Source organism: Dromiciops gliroides, chromosome 1, assembly GCF_019393635.1.
Source record: "Dromiciops gliroides isolate mDroGli1 chromosome 1, mDroGli1.pri, whole genome shotgun sequence".
NCBI lineage: Eukaryota > Metazoa > Chordata > Mammalia > Microbiotheria > Microbiotheriidae > Dromiciops > Dromiciops gliroides.
Window position 1 is genome coordinate 59,453,934 of NC_057861.1, and position 22,989 is coordinate 59,476,922.

Consider the following 22,989-nt stretch of genomic DNA (forward strand, 5'->3'; position numbering starts at 1 on the left):
TCAGGGATCTTCCTTAGCCAGGGGAGCACTCTCGTGGCCAGGGCCCTGACAGGCCAGCCAGCCACAAACTCAGCTACTAGCTAGAGGATTTTCTTTCTTTCTTTCTTTTCTCTCTTTCTCTTTTTAAAAAATGGATTTCCTGAGACATATTTGCTACACGCTTATCTACATTGTACCATACCATGCAAAGGCGTGGCGGACCCAGGAGTATTTGCAGGGCTTCCTCCACCCCCTTTTAAGAATTTTTGGGTTCTTGCCAAGGGTGAGGCTGGGAGGCTGCCCAGGCATTGTGAAATCAGGACTGATAAATCCCATCCAATAGTTGGGACTTGAGTGAGAAGCAAGAATGCAAAAGTCCAAGAACCTGGGGGGATATTGGTTAGATTTCTGGATCAGGCGGTTTTGGGAGAAGGCAGAGGATAGTGGGATAAATTAATGAAACCAGATCTCCATTCATTGAAGATCCTGTGCTAAGCAGACATTCTTATCTGAGGCAGGGGGAGGTGGTTTGTTTGTTTTTTTTTGGTTTTTTTTTTTTGAGTTGGCCAGATCTGGATCAAGCTTCCTGCTTCCCTTAGGGACAAGGAGAACAGCAGAAAAGCGAATGCTGCCTATCATAAGCTGGATCTAGATAAGCTGTTCTCCAGAGATTTCTCAGGGAGAAGGTAGAGCTGCCTGGCTGCGGAGTCAAAGGGGGTCTTCCTGAGAGAAATGAGACTCTCTTGGGGGCTAGTTGGTATTCTTTACCCCCGTTTCTCTATCTTTTTCAGCAGAATCAGCACGTAGGGTGAGCCTGACAGGTTAATAAGCACCGACAGCCATGTAGACTACAATTAACAACACACCTCCTGGATCCCAATCTTGATCTTGCGTCATTTCCTAGTAGTACAGGGTTCAGTAAGGGGGTGGGGTGGGGTGAGAGGGACTGGCTGTGCCTTGTGTGACCTCAGCTCAGAACTGGATGAATGTCAGGCATTCGAGCCATTAGGAGCTGAGGGTCATGACCTTGTTCTAGGATATATCTGCTCACTATGGAGAAAGACAGCTTGGTAGGACAACCAAGAAACACCTAGGCCTCAGGTTTGCTCCCATGCTGGTACTCCCAGGGCTCTGGTACTCACAGCTCTGACACCTCAGCGCGCTCTTCTGCTCGCTCCAGCTCGCCCTCAAGGATGACTAACTTACGGGCTACCTGCGAAGAGAAAAACCAAGGGCTTGGTCTTCTCCTCACATACGTCACATCCCCAACATCTGCCCATTTTTTTCCTCTGTACATTTTTATGATCTCCTTAGGTGGCAGAGAAGACAGCAGAGCTTTGTCGGAGTTATCCTTAAAGTACAATTTAAAAAATGTATGGTCCTATTTTATAAGTTAGTCTTAGAGACAGTTGCCTGGGGGGCACTGAGAGTTAAGTGACTTGCCCAGGGTTATAAAGCCAATGTGGTAGGATCTGAACCCAGGCCTCCTGACTCTGAGGCTAACTTTCTATCCACTACACCATGCTGCCTCTCCAAGCACTATACAGATTATTAACATTACCTGCAGAGGGATCACAGACCTAGAAGTGGAAGGCATTTCAGAGGCCACCAAGTATAAAACCCTCATTTTGAGGATGAGGAAACTGAGGCTCAAGGAGATTATGTTACTCACCCAAGGTCACAGAAATAGTGTCAGAGGCAAGATTCGAACCCAGGTCCTCTGACTTCAGAACCAGTGCTCTTTCCACTGGACCAGGTAGGTAAATCCAGCAGAAGCCTGTCAGATCCTTCGCAATATTATACCCCCACACAGACTCTAGGTTTTATCCATAAGATTCTACAAACTGGAAAATGGAATGGACCAATTCTCTGAACACCAGATACCAAAAGGCCACTTGGTGCCTTCACTAGCACTTCCCTAGTTGCCAGCTGCTTTAGCTTTAGTGGAAATGGGCTTCTATCCAAAGAACTATCTCTGGGTAAACAAACATGAAGACAGAAGGGGCCAATCCAACTCACCAAGAGCTTCCTTTAGGAAGGCCCCTTCGGGTTCTTTCTCATTTTCCCCACTTCCTGTGACACTGGCCCCTAGGCCTTACCTCCTCATATTTGCGATCAGCCTCCTCTGCGATATGCTTGGCTTCCTTCAACTGCATCTCCTGAATTTCCATTTTCTCTTCATCCTTCATTGCCCGGTTCTCAATCACCTTCATTCCTCTGTGGAGAGCCAACAGAGACTCCTCTTTGTCCAGGCTTTTTCCTTACATGATCATTTCAAACAATACCCCAGGTCCAGAAATGCACTAACTCGGAACTCAGTTCTAACGGGGTATAGTAGAAATAGCAGAGCCCTTAGAATGCAGTGACGGGGCTGGGAGGGCCCTGAGAACACAGGATATCAGTCTGGGAGGGCCCTTAGACCATAGGGTATCAAAGCTAGGAGGGCCTTTAGGACATGGGATGTCAGGGCTAGGATGGCCCTTAGAACACAGAACATTTGGGTTGGGAGGGACACTGGAATGTAAAACCTAAAATGTTACAGCCATAAGGAACTTGAGAATGTAGAGTTGGGATAGGAGAACATAAGATCTGGAAGGGACGCCATAATAGAATGTTTGAGCCAGAAGGGAGTTGATGACATAGGATCATAAATTTGGCCTCTAGGGTCCCTACCGGCTGTATCTAGCCCAATTTCTATGTCTTTTAGATGAGGGAGATGAGGGGGCTGAGGCTCATGGGGGAAAGTGACTGCCCATGGCTATACAACCAATTAAGTAACAGAGGCAGGATCTGAATTCAGGCTTTCCTTATTTCCAGTTCACTACTCTATCCATGAAAGCCAGAAGAGACCTTTGAATACACAACGAAGAGCTAGAAGTGGCCTTAGAAGCCATCAGTTCCAACATCTATCGTTTTAAAATGGGAGGAGACCAGGTGATGGAGTCCATCTCGTCTATCATTATGCAAATGAGGAAACTGAGGCTCAGGGGGATTCAGTGACTTACCCAAAGTCAGAGGTAGTATCAAAAGCAAGATTTGAACCTAGGTCCACTGACTCCAGAATGGGTGCTCTTTTTTTTTTTTTTTTGGCAGGGCAATGAGGGTTAAGTGACTTGCCCAGGGTCACACAGCTATTAAGTGTCAAGTGTCTGAGGCTGGATTTGAACTCAGGTCCTCCTGAATCCAGGGCTGGTGCTTTATCCACTGCACCACCTAGCTGCCTGTTTTCCAGATATTATTATCCCCATATTACAGATGAGGAAACTGACACTTGTAGAGGCATGGCCCCAGAGACTTGAACCCCTGTCTCCTGGATCCAAGTTGCTGCCATACCTATCTCTACAGAATCTTCCTTATTAGACTAAGTATATTTGGTACCTAATTGTGGGAGCCATTTCCCCCATATCCTTCAAATGGGAAGTGCTTTATCATAGAAAGAGTTTTAGATTAGGAAATCAGGACACTTGGGATGGGCTCCTAGCCCTGCTGTCTGATGTGTGACCCTAGGCATGTCACAACCTCTCTGTACCTCATTCCCCATATCCATAAAATAGGGATAGGGTGGCTAGGTGGTGCAGTAGATAAAGCATGGGCCCTGGAGTCAGGAGTACCTGAGTTCAAATCCAGCCTCAGACACTTGATACTTACTAGCTGTGTGACCGTGGGCAAGTCACTTAACCCCAATTGCCTCACTAAAAAAAAAAAAAAAGAATGTGAGTTCCATAAAATAGGGATGGGTGTGGTTGGCATACATGACCCCTGAGGCCCTTCAAGGTAAAAAAAAAAGTCTTCGGGCAGTTAGGTGGCACAGTGGATAAAGCACTAGCCCTGGATTCAGGAGTACCTGAGTTCAAATCCAGCCTCAGACACTTGATACTTACTAGCTGTGTGACCCTGGGCAAGTCACTTAACCCTCACTGCCCTGGAAAAAAAAAAGTCCCCGCCCCCCCCCCTGCAAAAAAAAAAAAAAAGGTCTGCCTCTGTGATGAGAATTCAGTCTTTGAAGAAGCCACATTCCTGGCATGGGGCCTTGATTTCTCTGGGGATCCAACCTAGGGGGAGCCCTTGAGGAGAACCAATTTGTAATGCTGTTTTGGGACTCTTTATCCCAGCAGAGAAATCAGATGTGAATGTTTTTCAATTTGTCAGGCCTAGTGATGAGAGCCCAAGTGATGAAAGTTTTTCTTTCTGGATTTCAGACCTGAGGCCTCCACAAGGCTCATGTGGTGTGGCTGACAGTCATTACATAAGGAATCCATTGAACATGACCAAGGTTTTTCCTTAAGTGAGTCACACAACACAGTCCAGGCTCAGCCCTTCGACTCCTTGCCAACTGTACAGCAGTGCTGCTGAATGGTGACGGCTGCCCGGCATTGGAAGGAAACAGCAGCTACTTAGACTTTGTCAGATGAGAAATTATTAATGGGAATTAGCACACGTCTTCTCCAATTGGCTGTCATAAATGGCCAAAGGGCTATTAATAACCATTTATGTAGTTTTTCCCCCTAAGTAAAGGAAGAATTAGACTCATTTTGCTTGGCCTTGTTAGAAGTAGGACCCAGAACAAGGAATAGTGGAAAGAATATTGGACTTGAATCAGAATACCTGGGTTTGAGCCTGCCATATTCTAGGTATGTGAATATAGGAGAGACACTGCTTTTCTGGGCTTCAATTTCCTCATTTATAAAATGAGAAGGGTGGATGATGGCACACATGACTGATAGAGTAGGCAGAGGTCAGAACCCTGAATTTGGAGTCAGAGGCCTGGGAATAGGTTCAAATCCTGCTACTACCACTTACTCCCTGTGTGACCTTGAGTAAGTCACTTAACTCCTCTGTAAAATGAGAAGATTCAACAAAGTGGCTTTCAAAGTCCTTTCCAGCTGTATCATTCTGTGATTATATGAATTTTCTAGAAGCTCTTTGGCCAGGTAGATTCAATAATTGTAAGGAAGAACTTCCAAACCTTCAGACCTGTGTCAAAATGGAGTAAGGCCTTGGGAAGTAGTAAGTTCCCCAACAACAGAAATGTTTCCTCTTTGGAGGGAAGGGGGTGAAGATAAGGATTTGGGGTGGGAAGTAGCCATGATGACCTGGGAACCCCCCCCCCCCCCACGCAACTTCATTTCTGTGGCTCTGATATCATCTGCTCTATTCTCCTGCCCCCCACTCCCATAAATCACAATATGTATAAGACTGGGAGCCTTAAGAATTTCAAGAAGAAAAGTGGGTGTCAGGGAACCGTGGAGAATTTTTTTCAGTGAACATTGAATGCTCCATGAATTTTTGGCAGAATGTTTTCAAGTGAATGTTGGCTATAGTTTGCAGTGATGGAGTGAGCCCAACAGCCACATGCCTTCCATTCACTTTTTTTTTTTTTTTGGTTTTTTTTTTTGCAGGCAATGGGGGTTAAGTGACTTGCCCAGGGTCACACAGCTAGTAAGTGTCAAGTGTCTGAGGCCAGATTTGAACTCAGGTACTCCTGAATTCAGGGCCGGTGCTTTAACCACTGCGCCATCTAGCTGCCCCCTTCCATTCACTTTCTTCTCCTCTTTCCCTCTGTGGGGAGCCCCCCCCCCCAGCTTGCTTTCTTTCCTCTAACATGCCTAGAGAGTCCTACCTCTCACTCTCATCGGCTGCCTTTTCTGCCTCTTCCAGTTTCTGCAGGGCTGTGGCCAGACGTTCTTGGGCGCGGTCCAACTCTTCCTCAACTAGCTGGATCCGTCGATTGAGAGCCGCCACATCTCCTTCGGCCTATACAGTAAACACAGGCACCCAGGTTAAAAAAAACCAACAAAAACCCCACCACTGGACTGGAATGCAGTTTCAGCAACCACCTCCCAGCCTCCCCTTTCAGCAAGTCCATCCCTGTTCATGCTGCCCAGACTCCTAGGGGCCTGGCATGAGCCCCAGAGAGAAGGGGTTACCTCCTGGGAGACCACAGAAGTGCTCAGGGATAGGGCACAGGGGGAGTGAGTGGGGTCAAGCCCTGCCCTTCCCATATAGAACGATAGCTCAAAATGAAATTGCATTTCAAGGCTTGCGAGGTCCTTTACATGCATTATCTCATGGTCCTAGAGCAAACAAACATTCCCCTCTGATGATGTTACAGCAGGGAGTCACCAGGTGTGAGGGAATGGACAAGAAAGTCTTGTGCTCTTCTTCCAAAGACCAGCTGTTATCTCTGGGAACTCACAATGGCCAGATCTTCTGGAGACTTCCCTGAAAATCTAAAGTCAGCAATTGTCTCAGGGCCTGCTGCAAGATTCCTCGAGTGCACAAGCATTCTAGGAGCAGGCCCCAAGCCTGATCAGATGGATCTGTGCAGGGCCCTGGATGAGAGTGCCTATTTTGCTGCTTCCTACCTGGAAGCCCACAGATTCCTTGTGCTTATGTCCAAAGGAAACCAAGCTTTCCTCCTCCCCATCCCAATTTGTCTGTGATTCAATTAGATTCAAGAAGCATCTATTAGGCACCCATGCAGCCCAAGTACCATATGAGGGACTCATACAAAGCCCAGAACAAAGCAGGCCTTGCCCGCGTTATACAAAATTTGCAAAGTAATTTTGGTGGGGAAGGGGAGAGACAGTGCTAACTAATAATGTGGTGGTGGGAATTGGGAAAGGCCACACTTGTCAGAAATGACAAAACGTGAGCACCCTTTGCTTTCCCTGCTCCTTGGATTTGGGGCAACAAAGGTACAGGGCCAGAATGGTCCAGTCGAAAAGAACAGGGTTTGGGGGCCAGGAGACCTGAGGCCGATTCCCACTTCTGATGCCTACCACCCGTGTGACAATGAGCAAGTCACTTCATCTCCCTGGGCCTCATCAGTAAAACGAGGGCGTTGGCCCAGATGACCTTTCCTTTCCCAATCTACATCTGTGTTAGGATGGTACAGAATGTGGGGAAAGATCACTGGATCGGAAGTCAGAAGACCTGAGTAAGTTCTTCCACTTACTCCCTCTGTGGTCCTATACAAGTTACTTCCCCTCCCTACGTCTTGGTTTTCTCATCTGTAGAATTCAGGGCCTCTGGGTCCCTCCCAGCTCTAGACCCACGACCCCAGGTCCTGGAGAGGGTTGCACTTTTGTCTGTCAGTGTGGATGCTTGCTCCATGGATGTGGCTTGCAGCCCATTCCAGACTTTCTGAATTGCCCATTGGCTAGCCTTTTGCTGATGAGCCAGTGAGGCTGGGCCTTGGTCTTAAAAGTACTGGGTCTGTTCTTGAAGCTTGGCGAGAGCCAGGGCCATTCCTATGCCCAGATTCCTCAAAACTGAGGCCTGCAGGCTTTTTAAAAGAGTGTTCCACCCTCCCCGCCTCAGCAATGCATTTAACCACCAAAAGGATTCTGGGATGTGATATTGTTGTTCAGTTATTTCCAACTCTCTGTGACCCCAGTTGGGGTTTTCTTGGCAAAGATACTGGAGTGCTTTGCCATTTCTTTTTCCAGTGCATTTTACAGATGAGGAAAGTGAGGCAAATAGGGTTAAAGGATTTACCCAGGGTCACACAGCTAGTAAGTACCTGAGGCTGGATTTGAACTTGGGTCTTCCTGACTCCAGGACACTTAGCTGACCTTTCTGAGATGTAGATAGTATAATACTACCTGATGTTTCTATGGTATTGTCAGGTTTACAAAGTGATTTCCTCCCAGCAGAGGCGAAAGGAATCAGGTACAGTACAAGTATCATTGTCCTCACCAATTTATAGGAAACCAAGGCTTAGAAAGAGAAAGTGTCATTCTCCAAGTCACAAAGTTAGTAAGTGGGAGAACCAGAATATGAACTCCAGTCTGCTGATTCACAGGCTAGTGATCTGCCTGCTATATGTACCCTGTTGTCAGAGTCCATAGCACAGAGAGTTCTTGACCTGAAAGGGACTATGAAATTCTCAGAGCTGGGAAATATCTTAGAATTGAGAATATTAGAGCCAGAAATATGAACTTCTGGACAGGTAGGGCAAGTATTAGCCTCCCCATTTAAACAATAGGGAAACTGAGGCACAGAGTCCAAAAGTGGCTAAGAATCTTGTAGCTTATTAGTATAGACTTTAACCAGTCTATGTGTAGCCCCAGTTCTTTCTTTCTTTCTTTTTTTTTAGTGAGGCAATTGGGGTTAAGTGACTTGCCCAGGGTCACACAGCTAGTAAGTGTTAAGTGTCTGAGGCCAGATTTGAACTCAGGTACTCCTGACTCCAGGGCCGGTGCTCTATCCACTGCACCACCTAGCTGCCCCTAGCCCCAGTTCTTTCAAAAAGGCCCTCCTCTGAGTCTTCCTCACGGGCTCACGGCACTGAAATTACCCCGAGCCCCAGACAGCAATGCCATTGGACTAAAACCTTTCCAAGGACTACCAAGCTGGGTGGGCTTCTGCTACAGGCAGCAATGAAAAACTGGATCAACCTGGCTAAATGTGGCAAGGTTCATCACCAGAAAGTTGGCTCCTGGGTGATAATGTTTTATTTTGTTCGCAGCAATTCATGGAGATCATCACCTAACAACAGAGCCAGGCCTCGAGTCCTGGCCTCTCTGGGCCCAGAGTCCTAGGGATGGATTGAGGTCAATAGGGATTATGCTAGATGTGGGCCTTATATGCATTATTTCATTTGATTCTCACAACAATTCTATAGGATAGGTGCTAGTGATAGTCCTATTTTTCAGATCAGGAAACTGAGGCTGAGAAAAGTTAAGTGAACTGCCCAGGGTCAAACAGCTAATAAATGTCTAAAGCAGGATTTAAATCTAGACTTTCCCAAGTTGGGAGTCCAGCCCTTTAGCCATTCTGCTACTGTTCTTTACATAGAAGAAAAGGTAGGTCAGGGTAGGGTGTGGAAATTCGGGGAAAGAAACTGTTTCAAAAAATAAAACCCAGAGGTATAGGAGACTATTGATGGGAAAGAGTGTGTGTATGCGAGGATGGGTACACATGCACACGCATGGGCAGGGGGTGTCAAGAAGCATTTCTTTTAAAAAAAATTTTTTTTTAGTGAGGCAATTGGGGTTAAGTGACTTGCCCAAGGTCACACAGCTAGTAAGTGTCTGAGGCTGGATTTGAACTCGGGTACTCCTGACTCCAGGGCCGGTGCTCTATCCACTGTGCCACCTAACTGCCCCAAGAAGCATTTCTTAAGCATGGGGCTTGACTGTCCAATAGAGGGAAAACTCAGTCACTGAAAAACAGACAAGGTAGGTGAGGACTCTGTTGCCAGACACAATTCAGAATTAGCAGAGAGGAAGATGATTTGACAGGTCTTTTCTGATTTTCAATTTCTATTAATCATTGATCTGAAGAAAGATTTCACTAAAACCACTCAACAGCGATTTTAAGGAACTGCTTCTGCCCTGTCAAGTGGTGCATGCATTTTGGGGGGGACCAGTCAAGAGCATCAAACTCCTGTCTTTCTAAGTGTAGTTGGGGCTGGGTTCCCCTCTCCCTCTTTCTTTCTTATTATCAAGACTGCTAAAAAACAAATTTTTGCTAGCAGAGGAAATTCCACAGCTGAACTCCTTTTAACAAGCCAGCAATGGACTTTCAGATTTTTTTTGTGGACAAAAAAAAAAAAAATCACCTCCCCCCCCTCCCATCCCATCACTTTTAGTCACTCACTGCTAGTAATTTCTTGGACTCCACCTCTTCCTGCAATCAAAGCCTTCCACATTCTACAGAGGATTTTCCTTATATGGTAAAAGAGGCTCACTAAATCCAAGTGGTAAAGTAACAGGAAGATGTCGGCTAATCACACAAAAATCTAAACGAAACCAGCTGTCTGGATGCAGTGTCTGCAGAATGTTTGACTCTCCACTTTCTTAGTGGATGCCAGAGTGGATTTTTTTTTCCTCCCTGGGGTTCAGCTATATTTTCCCAGAAACCTCCAGGCTTTATCTCCTCCCCACTGTGGGCTGCTTCTGCATGAAGTTTTCAAAAGTCATCAACTTTCCAAAAATATCCTTCCTTCCAACCGAACCTTCCTTCCATCTCTGTCTCTTGGCTTTTAGCAGGCCATTTTCGGCAAAAGTCATCCTTCTAGGGCTGAAGGAATGACTTGCTATGAGATCAGAGGAAACAGGACTCAGGAGATTTAAGATGGTTGAATGTGGGAAAAGTCCAACTCTGCTACTGTTTCAGACTGAAAACATGCTTCTAAGTGTCCCCAGGACATCATAAAGAGGGGTGCCTAACAGTTGAATGCTTTAATTAAGACAAAATGAAAATACTGAAGTAGCCTGATAATTATTCTCATCAAAAAAGCATTTTTGCATTATCATCTCTGTTTTACAGATGAGGGACCCGGATTGGAGGATTTATGGGACAAAGCGACATAGGAGGAAAAGGCATTGGATGGAACTTGGCCGGAGGTCTCATCTAACTCTTCTCTCCCATTTTACAGATGAAGAGACTGAGGGCTAGAAAGGTCCAGTGGCATGCCCAAGGTCACACAGGTAAGTAAGTAGCAGATCCAGGACTTTGAACTCAGGTCCTAAGACCTCAAGTTTATCCACTAAACCATGCTTCTCTCTCCTGGGTTTGGTCTAGTACCCACACCAATGAGATCACAGATTCATTGAAGAATTTATATCAAGTACTTGTACAAACATTTGTGAAAAGGATGAATTTGAGGTGAAAAGGAATGAAGGACCCTGGGTCTGAATCCTAGACCTCCTCTCTCCCAGCCCTGTGTCTGTGTTACCTCACCAATCTACAAAAGACATTCAAAATTTCCCTTTTGGTTTTCCTCTGGGCTTTCTAAGAGTTAATAATGCAATTAACACCTTCCCTGGCAGCTCAGCTACCAGAGGCATCTGTATTCTGGCTCCCACCTGCCTTTCCATTCTCAGCTCACATTACTCCCTGCACTCATTCTAGCCACATATGTGGTCCTCATGCTTGGAAAAGACTCTCTGGCTTATTTCTACTCTTTGAAATTTTTCTGTACCTTCAAGGTCCAGCATATTTGTTCCCTCCTCCATGAAGTCTTCTTTGATTGGCCCTGCTAGGAAGGATTTCCTCCCTCCTTGAATCTCCCAGGTTCTACTTTTGGATTCCCTCCTATCAATTAATCAGCAAGAGTTTCTAAATTGCCTTTTATGGGCTAGGAACTGTTCTAAATTCTTGTGTGCTTAACCATTTCTAATTTGTATGAAAGCTATTTGTGTCAGTATCAAGTACCTTGTTAGATAATTAGCTCCTGAGAACATAGACAATTCCCTTTTCATCTTTGTAGCCTTAGTATGCTGTCTTGAACACTGTACTGAATAAACGTTTGTTGAATGGAATTCATCAAATGCCAAGGTTTTCAAAGACCTCACTTGAAAATAAGGTTAGGAGGAACCCCACTTCCTAGGATTTCCAGATGTTCTCATTATTCCTATCAAATGAATGTTCAAGACTACAGTAACTGGTGGGATCCCTTGAAAAAGATGAGTCGGGGGGCGGCTAGGTGGAGCAGTGGATAGAGCACTGGCCCTGGAGTCAGGGGTACCTGAGTTCAAATCTGGCCTCAGACACTTAACACTTACTAGCTGTGTGACCCTGGGCAAGTCACTTCACCCCAATTGCCTCACTAAAAAAAGAAAAAAAAAGAAAAAGATGACTCAGGAAGTAAGACTCAGAATGTCGAGACTGAAAGGGACCTCATGTATCAAAGATGAAAACATTCTTAGAATCCTACAATCATAGATTTAGAGCGGGAAGGGACCTCAGAGAACATCTCTACAAACTTATTTTGTAAAGGAAGATATTCAAGTCTGTGGTGGTGAAATGACTTTCCCAAGGCCACCTGATTAGAAAAATAACAGAAATAAATTCAGACCCTGATAATCAGAATCCAGATCCCCTCATCCAATTTGGTGGGAAGAACATTGCATATACATTTGACTGGGAATATTAAAGTTGGAAAGGCCTTTGGAGATCATCTAGTCCAAGTCACCCTGGCCTTTTACAGAGAAAGAAACTGAAAGAAGGAAAACTGACTTGCAAGAAGTGATATAGACTGTTGGTGGCACAGCCAGGGCCAGAATCCAGGTCTTCAGGGTCCTAATCCAATGCTCTGCCAAACCTAAAGTGCAGAAATCTCCTGTAGTGATTCTGCCCTGATAAGCTAGGCAACTGCTTAGCAGGGAACTTCTGGCAAATGTTCTTAGAGACAGTGTCCTGGAGGTTGGTTGCAGATAGAGTGAACCTGAAGGTATCAGGAAAGAACAAAGGGTAGTGGGGGGAAGAAAGGGTGGGCAGATCAGAAAAGGAGCCCCCAAGAGAGATCAAGGGTAATGGCTGGGAACAGGGGCTAGGAAGATAAACATCTCCACCACCCAGAAGAGAGTGACGAGACAATCTGGGTGAATACAGTGGAAAAAGACTTGGATTTGGAGTGGGGGGGAAGGGGGACTGGGGTAGAAGCTTGGCTTTGCTGCTTACTACCTATGTGAGGCCCTGGGCAAGTCACTTAAACTGATCTGCAACTAGATCACTTTACTGATCTATAAAACAAGGATGGCCTCTGATCTTTGATTACTTTCTTCCTGTGTGGCCTTGGGAAAGTCATTTAACTTCCCTACATCTCAGTGTTCTCATCTGCTCAAGATTTGCTGGTGATCTTCCGGGCCTTCTAGCTTGACTCTGCTGCAGGTATGCAAAGCCTTAAGTGTTTATCTCCCTATTTCTAGTCTAGTTTGTCTAAAATGAGGAGACATGTTGGGATTTCTGGGTTTTCCCATATGTATTGGGTGGGCTGATGTCTCCCCCCTCCCCACAATATGCATCTGAAACTAACCAGGTAAAACTAGGTGGGTGTCCCATCTGTGGGGAGGAGATCAGTGCTTTGGGGCACACCCAGGACAGATTTGAGTCAGAGGGAAGAATGACAACCCCTGAGTCAACTGCCCTGCATCCGGTGGTGGCACCTGGATTTTCCCAGGTGGTGTCTCACCTCCTGTGTGTGTAGGGGGTGGAGTGCTGTTGGGAAGAAGGAGGGCCCAGAGTTGGATAAGCTTTTTTTTTCCCCCCAGGCAGGTAGAGAGTCAAAGGTACCTGTGGCTTCCCCCCTTAGATCCCAGTACTAATTCATTTCTTTCAAGTTTCCCATAACAACCCTGAGAAGCAGCATTCCCCCCCCCCCCCCATTTACAAAAGAGACAGGTGCAAAAAGTTGAACTGACTTTCCCATAGTTAGGCAGCAAGAAAATGTCAGAAATGGGCCTCTAACCTAAGTCTTCTGACTTGCAAGTACAGAATTTTTCCCAGTCCCCTTTTGCTGCCTGGTATACCCTACTACCTGGGATTCAGTGATCCAGGTGCCTAGAGAGGACACCTGGTCAAGTCCTACTTCTCTTTGTCCATCCCCTCCCCCCTTGGTCCCATTCCCCCTCACCTGGTCAAACCCTACTTCTCTTTGTCCATCTCCTCCCTCCTTGGCCCCATTCACCCTCACCTGGTCAAGCCCTACTCTTTGTCCATCCCCTCCCCCCCAGGCCATATCCCACCCTTCCCTCAGGCATTTAGCTTCTAGGCTAGTTTCTAGTGAGAGCCCTCCTTCCCCACCCCCCTTATCCCACAGGAATTATTAGTTCTGCACATCTCCCGGCTCTGGGATGCTGTATATGTGGGTGGGGGGAGGTGAGTGAGAGGAATGTGCTCAGGGGGTCACTCGGCTTAGTGACCTTACGAATCAGTGGTTAAAACTGCAGTTGGATGTTGAGGGGACCGACTGTGGGTCCTGGGCAGAGGCAGAAGGAAGACCAAAGAGAGACGGAAACAGAACTGGAGAAGGAGCCAGGCAGGCGTCAGACGGGGCTCCCGGGATCCACAGTCCTGGAGGGCAGGCGGGCTCCCTCCCGGCAGGAACCACCTCCAGCCTTCAGAGGGAGCGGGAGAGGAGAGAGAGAGAGAGCGGGAGGAGAGAGCGGGAACGGGAAGGGCGGGGAGAAGGGGGGGAGGCAATTGGGATAAGGGGAGTGAAAGGAAAGAGGGAGACAGGAAGAGGGAGGGAGAGTCAGAGAGGGGAAGAGAGAGGAGGAAGAGGGGGGAGGGAGTACGGGAATAGAATACAGGACAGGAAAATGGAAAGAGGGAGGGAAAAGAGAGGTAGAGGGAGGAAAGGGGGTGGAGAAAGGGAGAGGAGAGACAAGAGAGACATGGAAGGAGGGGAGAAAAGATAGATGGAGGAAGAGAAGAGCAGCGAGAGATGGAGGGAGTGCAAAGAGAGAATGAAGGGGAGGAGAGAAGAAAGATGGAAGGAGAGCAGAGAGATGGAGGGAGAGCAACGAGAGATGGAGGGAGAGGAAAGCAGGGAGAGGAGGGCAGAGAGAAAGGGAGAGCAAAGAGAAATGGAGGGGGAACAGAGAGAGATGGAGGGGGAGAGGACCGAGAAGAAAGGCAAAGTGAAGGAGGAGGGTCTGAAACAGGAAGGGAGGGAGGGAGCAGAGAAAGAATGGAGAGGAGAAGGGGAAAGGAAGGAGGACGGGCAGAGCGGAGAGGCGAGAGCTGGGACTGGGGCGAGGACAGGAGCAGAGGTGGAGGGGTGGGGTTGGGGTAGGGCAGGGGCTGGGGGGGTCTCACTTTCTCCCGCTGCTCTCGCTCGCCGTCCAGCTCCCGCTGCAGGCTCTGGGCTCGGTCCTCCGCCTCATCCGCCTGCTGTTGCAGCGCCTGGATTTTCCTTTTCACCGCCTCCAGGGAGTTGAGGCCGGCCATGGGGACTAGGGGGTTCGGGGCACGGGGCAGGGCGGCCTGGGAGCGCTGGGGCTGGCGGGACTGGCGCCGCTGGTCTGCACTGGGGAGAGGAGCCGCCGCCCTGGTCCCGGAGCCCCCGCCTCCTTCCCACCCCTTGAGCTGCCGGGCGGCTTTACGGTGGGTGGGTGGGGGGAATGGATGAGGTCACCGCGGCTGGGGGCGGTGACGTCAGCACAGCTGGGGGAGGGTCGGTGACGTCAGCACCGCTGGCCGCAGCTGCTTGGAAAATGCCCCTTTTCGGGACTTATTAGGAGAAAGATTGGAGCGGGGCTCCTCCCCCAGCCTCGGAGCCCGCCCTTGGGCGGAGGGGAGCAGGGTGGCCACGGTGAGAGGGGGCGGGGCGAGGTGGGCTGGGGCTGGGGGCGCGGAGGTCTCCGGCCTGCTCCAGACCCGCTGCTCCAACCCCGCTGCCCCAGGACTAGAGGGATGTGGCCACGCCGCCCCTTACCATGGGGCCGGAGGCTGGCCCCGGCGAGGCAGCTTCGGTTCCCCGTCCGCCAGGGGGCAACCCTGGACAGCAAGAGGCTGGGGGAGGGGTCGCGGGGTAGGGGACGCAAGGCAGCACATACGTCGGTAGCTTTCTTGTCTGTCAGCTCTAGTTTCTCCTGGGCGTCCTTAAGGTCTTCAGAGTACTTGTCCAGCTCGTCCTCTGTCCCCTTTAGCTTCTTCTGCAGGATCACCAGCTCCTCTTCCACCTGTGACCAAGGGCAAAACAAGAATGAGTATGCCCAGCGGAGCATCTTTCCTCTCCATGCCCCCATACCTGGCTCCTCTGTCATTCCCATCCCTATCTTCCACACAGAACTCAACTCTTCAGGCCTCACCTGGTGTCCTGTGTCTTTCCATCCCATTCCCATACCCCACCCACACTCCCATCCCTCCGTTCCCCCCACCCCACACATTCCCCAGTCCTTACCTAGTTTCCACCTCTACCACCCTCTGGCCCCTACAGTCCTTCAGTTAGTTGTCCCCTCTATCTAGACTTCATCACCTCTATCTCTCAAACTCCATCCTCCAACTTCACCATCTGTGCCTCACTCCTATAATTACACTTGTCCAGATGTCAGTCACCTTTCTCACCCCTTCTGTCATCCCCAATCCCTCAATTCTCATCTCAATTCTTCAGGCCCCCATCAAGGCTTCATCACTCAGGTTCCCCCCCCCCCCCATCTGAATTCCCCTATCTAGGCTCCCATCTCTTATTCACTCTACTCTTACATTCTACCTCTCCTACATCTTCACTTCTCAACTCTTCTAGATGTGAAGGCAGGTCCCTGACTTGGAAGGGCCCTAGACACAGTCTAAAGCAAAGGTCAGACTAGGAGACTTTACAGACTAGGCTTTTACAGAGACATTCATTCCATTCCAAACTGACCCCAGTACCGCTAACCATTAGGGTCCTGGGATAGGTCTGTACCACTTACATCTCCCTAATCTGTTCTCATAGACCCTTGGAGTGATTATACTTAGAAGAAATTACACAAAAGGGGAGCCCAGATAAATAGAAGGGAGCAAATCCACAGGGAATGCTGTTTGTGCACCTTGGGTGCCCAGCCATGTGCTTATCCCTGTTGGAGGGATGGGAGGAGATACAATTGTTGCCCAAAGAAGCTCACAGTCTCATGGAGGAGTTAAGGTATGCAGGAAAGGGGGAGAGAACAATGTAAGTGCCATTTCCATTAGGAGCCAGGCTGCAGGGAGGCTAGAGGAGAGGGAGATAAGGATGGGTTGGGTTAGTTAGGGAAGGCTTCCTGGTAGAAGTGGCCCTTTAAGGATGAGGGAGCTGCATAATGCGGTGGTAGAGGCACACAGGAGAGCAACCAAGCCTTCTGAGATTTATTCAGTCACAATAACACTGCCTTCCCCTTTAAGAGGGGGCTTTGTCCCTAGGAGGGATATAGTCTGAGCCTGACAGATCTGCCCTGAGCTTTTCAGGGCACAGCTCCCCCACATGTCAAAGCCACTGCCTGGTACTGTAACTTATACATACTCTTCCTGAGACCCACCCTTCCTCCATCCCCCCACAGCCCAGTGCCTTTCTAGCTAAATTCCCATCATGCTCTATATTCTACTCCTCCCTATCCTCCATTCTGTCTTCCCTAATATCCACAATCCAGAGCCTTTCCTTCCTAATCTCTCATATTGTCCCACTAAACACCCACAGTCTCATCCCTCTACTCTCTCTTAGAAACACACATAACCTAACGCAGAACAGCCTGCCCACATTGTCTTCCCAGATAGACAGAATACAAACTCTTTCCTCCCCCAGCCCTTATACCGCCCCTGCTCTTCCCCCTTGCAAACTCACTTCTCATCACCTCTCCTAGATGTGAAGGCAGGTCCCTGGCTGAAAGGGCCCTAGACACAGTCTAAAGCTAAGGTCAGACTAGGAGACCAGGAGGCCTTTACAGAGACATGGGAAGGGCTCTCCCCAGTGCATCGATGTCTCTTCCCGGTCCACTCACATTGCTCCTCCCAAACTCAGACTCTCTCCTTTCTGCTACCATAATGCCTCTCCCCTACAAAAAAGGACCCAGAGCTCAGGCCCTGCTTTCTTTGTCCCTCACCCATATTGTCAGACCTGGGAGAGCCTTGGAACAGAAAATGTTAGACGCGAAAGGCACCTTAGAACATAGAACAGCAGAGTCGGCGGTGTTACCTTTGACATCAGACCTCTGAGGTCTGAGACAAGAATGGACTTGCCTGATCCACCCAGTAAGCAGGAGTTAGCATTCAAACTCAGGTCCTTGGAGTCCAAATCCGGTGTTCTTTAAGACTTGCTCTGGGCTTCCCTGCCTTTACCTTCATTCAATGTTTGTTGAGTAAATGAATGAATGAAAGAAAGAAAGAAAGAATGGAAACAAGCCCATTTCTGCATGGCTGCAGGCCAGGGCAGTTCTCTCCTCCTGGAGCCAACTCAGCTGGCACTAATGGGATCTAAGGTTCTGCTCCTGGGGGGTCTGCCTAGTTTCACCTTGGGTTGTATTCTGCCTTAAGTCTATTTATGTTGCCTTTATGAAAGGGCTGGGTCCTGAGGAATTTCCAGGATCACGTTTGTGTTTGGTTGATAAAGTGGCCTGGCCTTGGTCCTGGCTTTGGCCCAGCAGTTTCAGCTGAGTGCCTTGGTCCTATTCCTACATTCGGCTCTTTGGACAGGGAGTGATTTATCTCAGCCAGAGCATTTGAGACCAAGTAACAGTCCTAATGCAGAATTCGATTTCAGGCAGAAACTTGAGCAACTCACTTAACGTCTGTGGTCCTTAGTTTCCTTATTTGTCATGAGAGAGTTGGACTGGAATTTCTTCCAGCTCTAAATCTTGTAGTGTATTGGGAAGTATACTGGATTGGAAATCAAAGGATCTATACAGACGCATGGGTTGATGGCCAGTATCAGCAGCAGCACTTGAACCCAGATCTGATTTCAAGCACTTTCCAATGCAATGTGAGAATGAGCACTCTGGTGAGTACTTAAGAGCTAGAATGGGCCGTTCTGTATCTAAGTATAATTTGGTGTAGTTTTTTGGCTCCTTAGAGGTAGTGACACGAGTTGAACATTAAAAGATAGACATGGGGGCAGCTAGGTGGCGCAGTGGATAGAGCACCAGTCCTGGAGTCAGGAGGACCTGAGTTCAAATCCGGCCTCAGACACTTAACACTTACTAGCTGTGTGACCCTGGGCAAGTCACTTAACCCCAATTGCCTCCCTAAAAAAAAAAAAAAAAAGATAGACATGATTATAGGCATGGAGAAAGGAAAGGGAAGAACTTCAAGGTAGGTGGGAGAAGAACAGATCATGTCACAGAATGAGAATTCTGGAACTGGCTTCTTGTTGTTTGTCCTTTGTTCTCAAGTAGGACCATGACATTGGGAGGTGATATTATGACTTGCAATGAATTGGATTTAAATAAAGCAGGGCAATGTGAGGTCACCAACTTCACTCTCTTCTCTAGAGCCATCTGGGTCCACTGGCAAGATGTATATCAGGACAACTGAAGATGGCCCTGGATGGTTGAGGCAATTGGGGTTAAGTGACTTGCCCAGGGTCACACAACTAGTAAGTGTCTGAGGTGAGATTTGAACTCAGGTCCTCCTGACCACAGGGCCAGTGTTCTATCCACTGTGTTCCCTAGCTGCCCCTTCTGGGACTGGATATCTGGAACTGGTTAGAACTGGAATGTACCTAAGTCATCTAGTCCAACACACTTGCTTTTCAGATGAGGACACTGAGGCCCAGAGAAGTTAAGTACTTGCCTCAGGTCACTCAATTAGGAAGAAACAGAGGCAGGATTTGAACCTAGGTCCTCTGACTCCACAATCAATGGACCTTTCTCCATACTACAATACTTCCCAAGAAACTCCCCTAATCTTCTTTGTACCTTCTGGATGAAATTTAATATGTTTTCATTTGTATTCTAGTTACTTGTTCATGTGACCTGTCCCTCCTAGGAGATTGTAAGCATCAGTATAATGGGCAGCATGTCTGATTTAAAAAAAAAAAATTCCCTTAAAGGGCTTTTAAAGTGGTAGACGCTTAATAAATGTGGAATGAATGAATGAATGAATGCTAATTTCTCTCTTTGGTACTCAGTTTCCTTCTCTGTAAAATGGGGGTACAATAACAATCACAAAGAATAATAATAAACACTAGCCCTTTAATGTTTGCAAAGCCCTTCATAAATATATTTCATTTTATTATAATCATCACAACGGCTGTCATTTGTATAGCCCTTTAAGGTCTGTACAATGTTTTAAATATGGTATTTCCTTGTATCCCTACATGCCTCCCTCACAGGATCATTGTGAAATAATAAATTGTAGAGTTCCTTAAAACAGTTATTAATTAATAGCCATTAATATGAAGCTATTGCTAGCTATCGGTTATGACTAGCTGAATAATAGTTCACATTTATCTAGTGTTTATTTTCCATTCGTTTATCAATAATAAATCACATCTTGTCTACTCACAATTATGATAGTGTAAACAATATTGTTATTGTCATCCTCCTGTAAGCTCTCTGAAGATAGGGATCATGTTTTCTCCTTTTCTAGTCTTTCCCATCCAGTAGTTGAGCTCAGAGCTAGAAATATGGGTCCTCAGGAAAGAAACTGATTTGATTATGACTCATAAATATTACCCTGATTCTCCCCTGTTGGCACGAGTGTCAAGACTATAATCTGTGAGATCTGGAGCAGATTTAAAGATATACTGAAACTTGACATTCACCTGATGATGTCTTTACTCCATTGGCTTGGAATTACTTGATCACCCAAAAAGGGAACAATCTGGCATATTAATAATAATATATTGAAATCTGCATGACCCAGTGGAAAGAGTCCTGGATTTGGAGTCAGAGGGTTCAGGTTATAATCCTACTCTGTCACTTACTATATGTGCTAGTGTTGTTTTCTTCTCCTTCTCTTCCTCCTCCTCCTCCTCCTTCTTCTTCTTCTCCTTCTCCTTCTCCTTCTCCTTCTCCTTCTCCTTCTCCTTCTCCTTCTCCTCCTCTTCCTCCTCCTCCTCCTTCTTCTTTTTCTTCTTCTTCTTCTTCTTCTCCTCCTCCTTCTCCACCTCCTTTTTCTTCTCCCCCCCATTTTTTTTTTTTTTTGGTGAGGCAGTTGGGGTTAAGTGACTTGCCCAGGGTCACACAGCTAGTAAGTGTTAAGTGTCTGAGGCTGGATTTGAACTCAGGTCCTCCTGACTCCAGGGCCAGTACTCTATCCACTGCACCACCTAGCTGCCCCCCCCCCCCCATTTTATAGTGAAGAAAACTGGATGCCAAAGAGAGGCACTGGCATCCATTCAACATTTGTTAAGCATCTACCACTTAAAAAGTTTAACCTTGGGGAAATCATTTCTCTTTGTTCCTCTATTTCCTCATCTGTAAATTAAGGAAATTAGATTAGATGGCCTCTGAGGTCCCTTCCAGATCTAAGGTTAGGGTTCTAGGATCCACTGACATCCTCCAGTGTCTCAGTGATAAAGCGATTTGTTCTTGGGCTTTGGCAGATGATTCTATCACAGCAAAACTCCAGTAAGTCCTTCCAGGATGGAAAGGCTTAGCGTCCTGGATGGGATATTAGAGGCCATGTGGTTCAACTGCTCATTTTATTTATTCATTTATTTATTTATAATTTATTTATTCATTTGTTTGTTTATCTATCCATCTCTCTATTTGTTTCTTCGTTCATTCATTTGTGTGTTTGTTTATTTTTGTGGGGCAATGAGGGTTAAGTGACTTGCCCAGGGTCACACAGCTAGTAAGTGTCAAGTGTATGAAGCTGGATTTGAACTCAGGTCCTACTGAATCCAGGGCCAGTGCTTTATCCACTGTTCCACCTAGCTGCCCCCTCAAATGCTCATTTTAAAGATAAGAAAACTGAGGCCCACAGAGGTGAAGTGACTTGCCCAAAGTCACAGAAGTAAATAAGTTTGAGTCCAGTGAGAAATTCTGTATTTGTTGACCAATGGCCAACCTAGCTCTGTTCTGAGAGTCTTGTCCCCAGGTTGGCTGCTGCAGGAGAGTGAGTTCTGGGGGCACAGCAACTTAAGAAATTTTCATCTAAATGCAATCACTGTATGTAGGCAGATTTTGTTAATCTGTGTTTATACTGGATGGTACTTTGGGAGTTGTCATTGTATGTTGGGAAGTGATGAGTACAAGAAGAGAAAAATCTTTTGATGAACAAATTGTCTATGAAGGCTAAATGAATGGTCCTTAGTTTTCTTATCTGTAAAATGAAGATAATGATGATGATAATAATAGCTGATATGTATATAGCACCTTGTTGGAAAATATTTTTATCTCTTTTTTTCTTGGGTTTTTTTTTTATCTCATTGGATTTTTCTACTATCAGCTTTAAAAGTTTATTTTAGAGATCAGATGAACTAGTGGATTGTAAAGGGATTTGGAGCTGCCTACATGAGGCAAGCCCTCATATTGGAAGAGGCATTGTTGTATAGTGGCAAGATCACTGACTTTTGAGTCAGAGGGCCTGGGTTCAAATCCTCTTTCTGTGACTTTGGGGGAGTTACCTGTGCCTCACTTTCCTTATCTGTTAAATAAGGGGTTTGGATTAGATGGCTTTTAAGGTCCCTTCCAACTTTAAATTTGGGGTCCAATGGTCACAGGGTTGGTGGGTCATTTGCATAAAGATGACAATTAAAGGGAACCTTCATATTTAGGTAGGGTTTTATAGTTACAAAACCTTTTCTTTTTCCTTATCTTATTCAACCTTCACATTTATGGATGATGTAACTGAAGTTCAGAGGTCTGAGGTCACACTGCTAGTGTGACAGCTGCAATTTGTCCCAGGTTTGCTGGGTTAAATTCAATCCAGTCCAAATCCAATGTGCTTTCCATGACTCCAGGCTATAAAACAATTTCCCTTTGAAATGGATTCCTTCTGGATTCCTCCATGATCCCATTTTAGAAAATAAGGAGGTTGGATAAGATGTTCTTAAAGGTTTCATCTTGCACTACACATTCAGTGTTCTGTGTTCTTTGAAGTTCTTTGGATGACCCAGTTGTCCTGTCAAGCTACCTTTTTTCTTCTTCTTCAGGGCAATGAGGGTTAAGTGACTTGCCCAGGGTCACACAGCTAGTAAGTGTCAAGTGTCTGAGACTGGATTTCAACTCAGGTTCTCCCAAGTCCAGGGCCAGTGCTCTATCCACTGTGCCACCCAGCCGCTCCCTAAACCACCTTTTCTTACTGTTGCCTCCCCTTCAATGCTCTACACAGTAGTCTACACGCGGATCCTACCTGCTCTCCAGCCTGTGCCTCTGTTACTCTCCTAAAATGGACCTTGGAGATCTCAAATGACCTCTTCACTGGCAAATTGAAAGGTCTTTCTTGAGCCCTCATTGTTCTTGCTCTAGGTGCCACTTTTCTTTCTTTTTTTTTTCTTTTCTTTTTTTTTTTTAGTAAGGCAATTGGGGTTAAGTGACTTGCCCAGGGTCACACAGCTAGTAAGTGTTAAGTGTCTGAGGCCGGATTTGAACTCAGGTCCTCCTGAATCCAGGGCCGGTGCTCTATCCACTGTGCCATCTAGCTGCCCCTTGGTGCCACTTTTGATTCTGTTGTTCACTCTCTTCTCCCTGGTACTCTCTTCTGTGATCTCCTAGTTTTCCTTCTACCATTCCAGTCATATTATACATTACTCTCTTTGATCCATACTTCAGGCCTTCATTAAACTGTCTTCCATGCACGTTATGTCATACACTCTCTCCTCAAATCTGACTCTTTCAAATCCCCACTTTCCTTTAGAGTTCACTCGAGTACCACCTT

General features: G+C 46.8%; 1 protein-coding gene across 4 annotated transcripts in view; it reads right to left on the bottom strand.

The window, feature by feature from the left end:
- Positions 1–22,989, bottom strand: part of TPM4 (tropomyosin 4) — a 44,625-nt gene that overhangs the window by 12,451 nt on the left and 9,185 nt on the right. For 2 of the 4 annotated variants that reach the window (XM_043976032.1, XM_043976033.1), the window contains exons 2-5: positions 15,273–15,398; positions 5,600–5,733; positions 2,079–2,196; positions 1,122–1,192 (exon numbers count right to left, since the gene is read on the bottom strand). In XM_043976032.1, coding sequence (XP_043831967.1) covers positions 1,122–1,192; positions 2,079–2,196; positions 5,600–5,733; positions 15,273–15,398 — 449 coding nt within the window. Of the gene's footprint in view, positions 1–1,121; positions 1,193–2,078; positions 2,197–5,599; positions 5,734–14,532; positions 14,929–15,272; positions 15,399–22,989 lie in introns of those variants that run through there. The other 2 variants (XM_043976034.1, XM_043976035.1) reach the window with 2 other exon arrangements.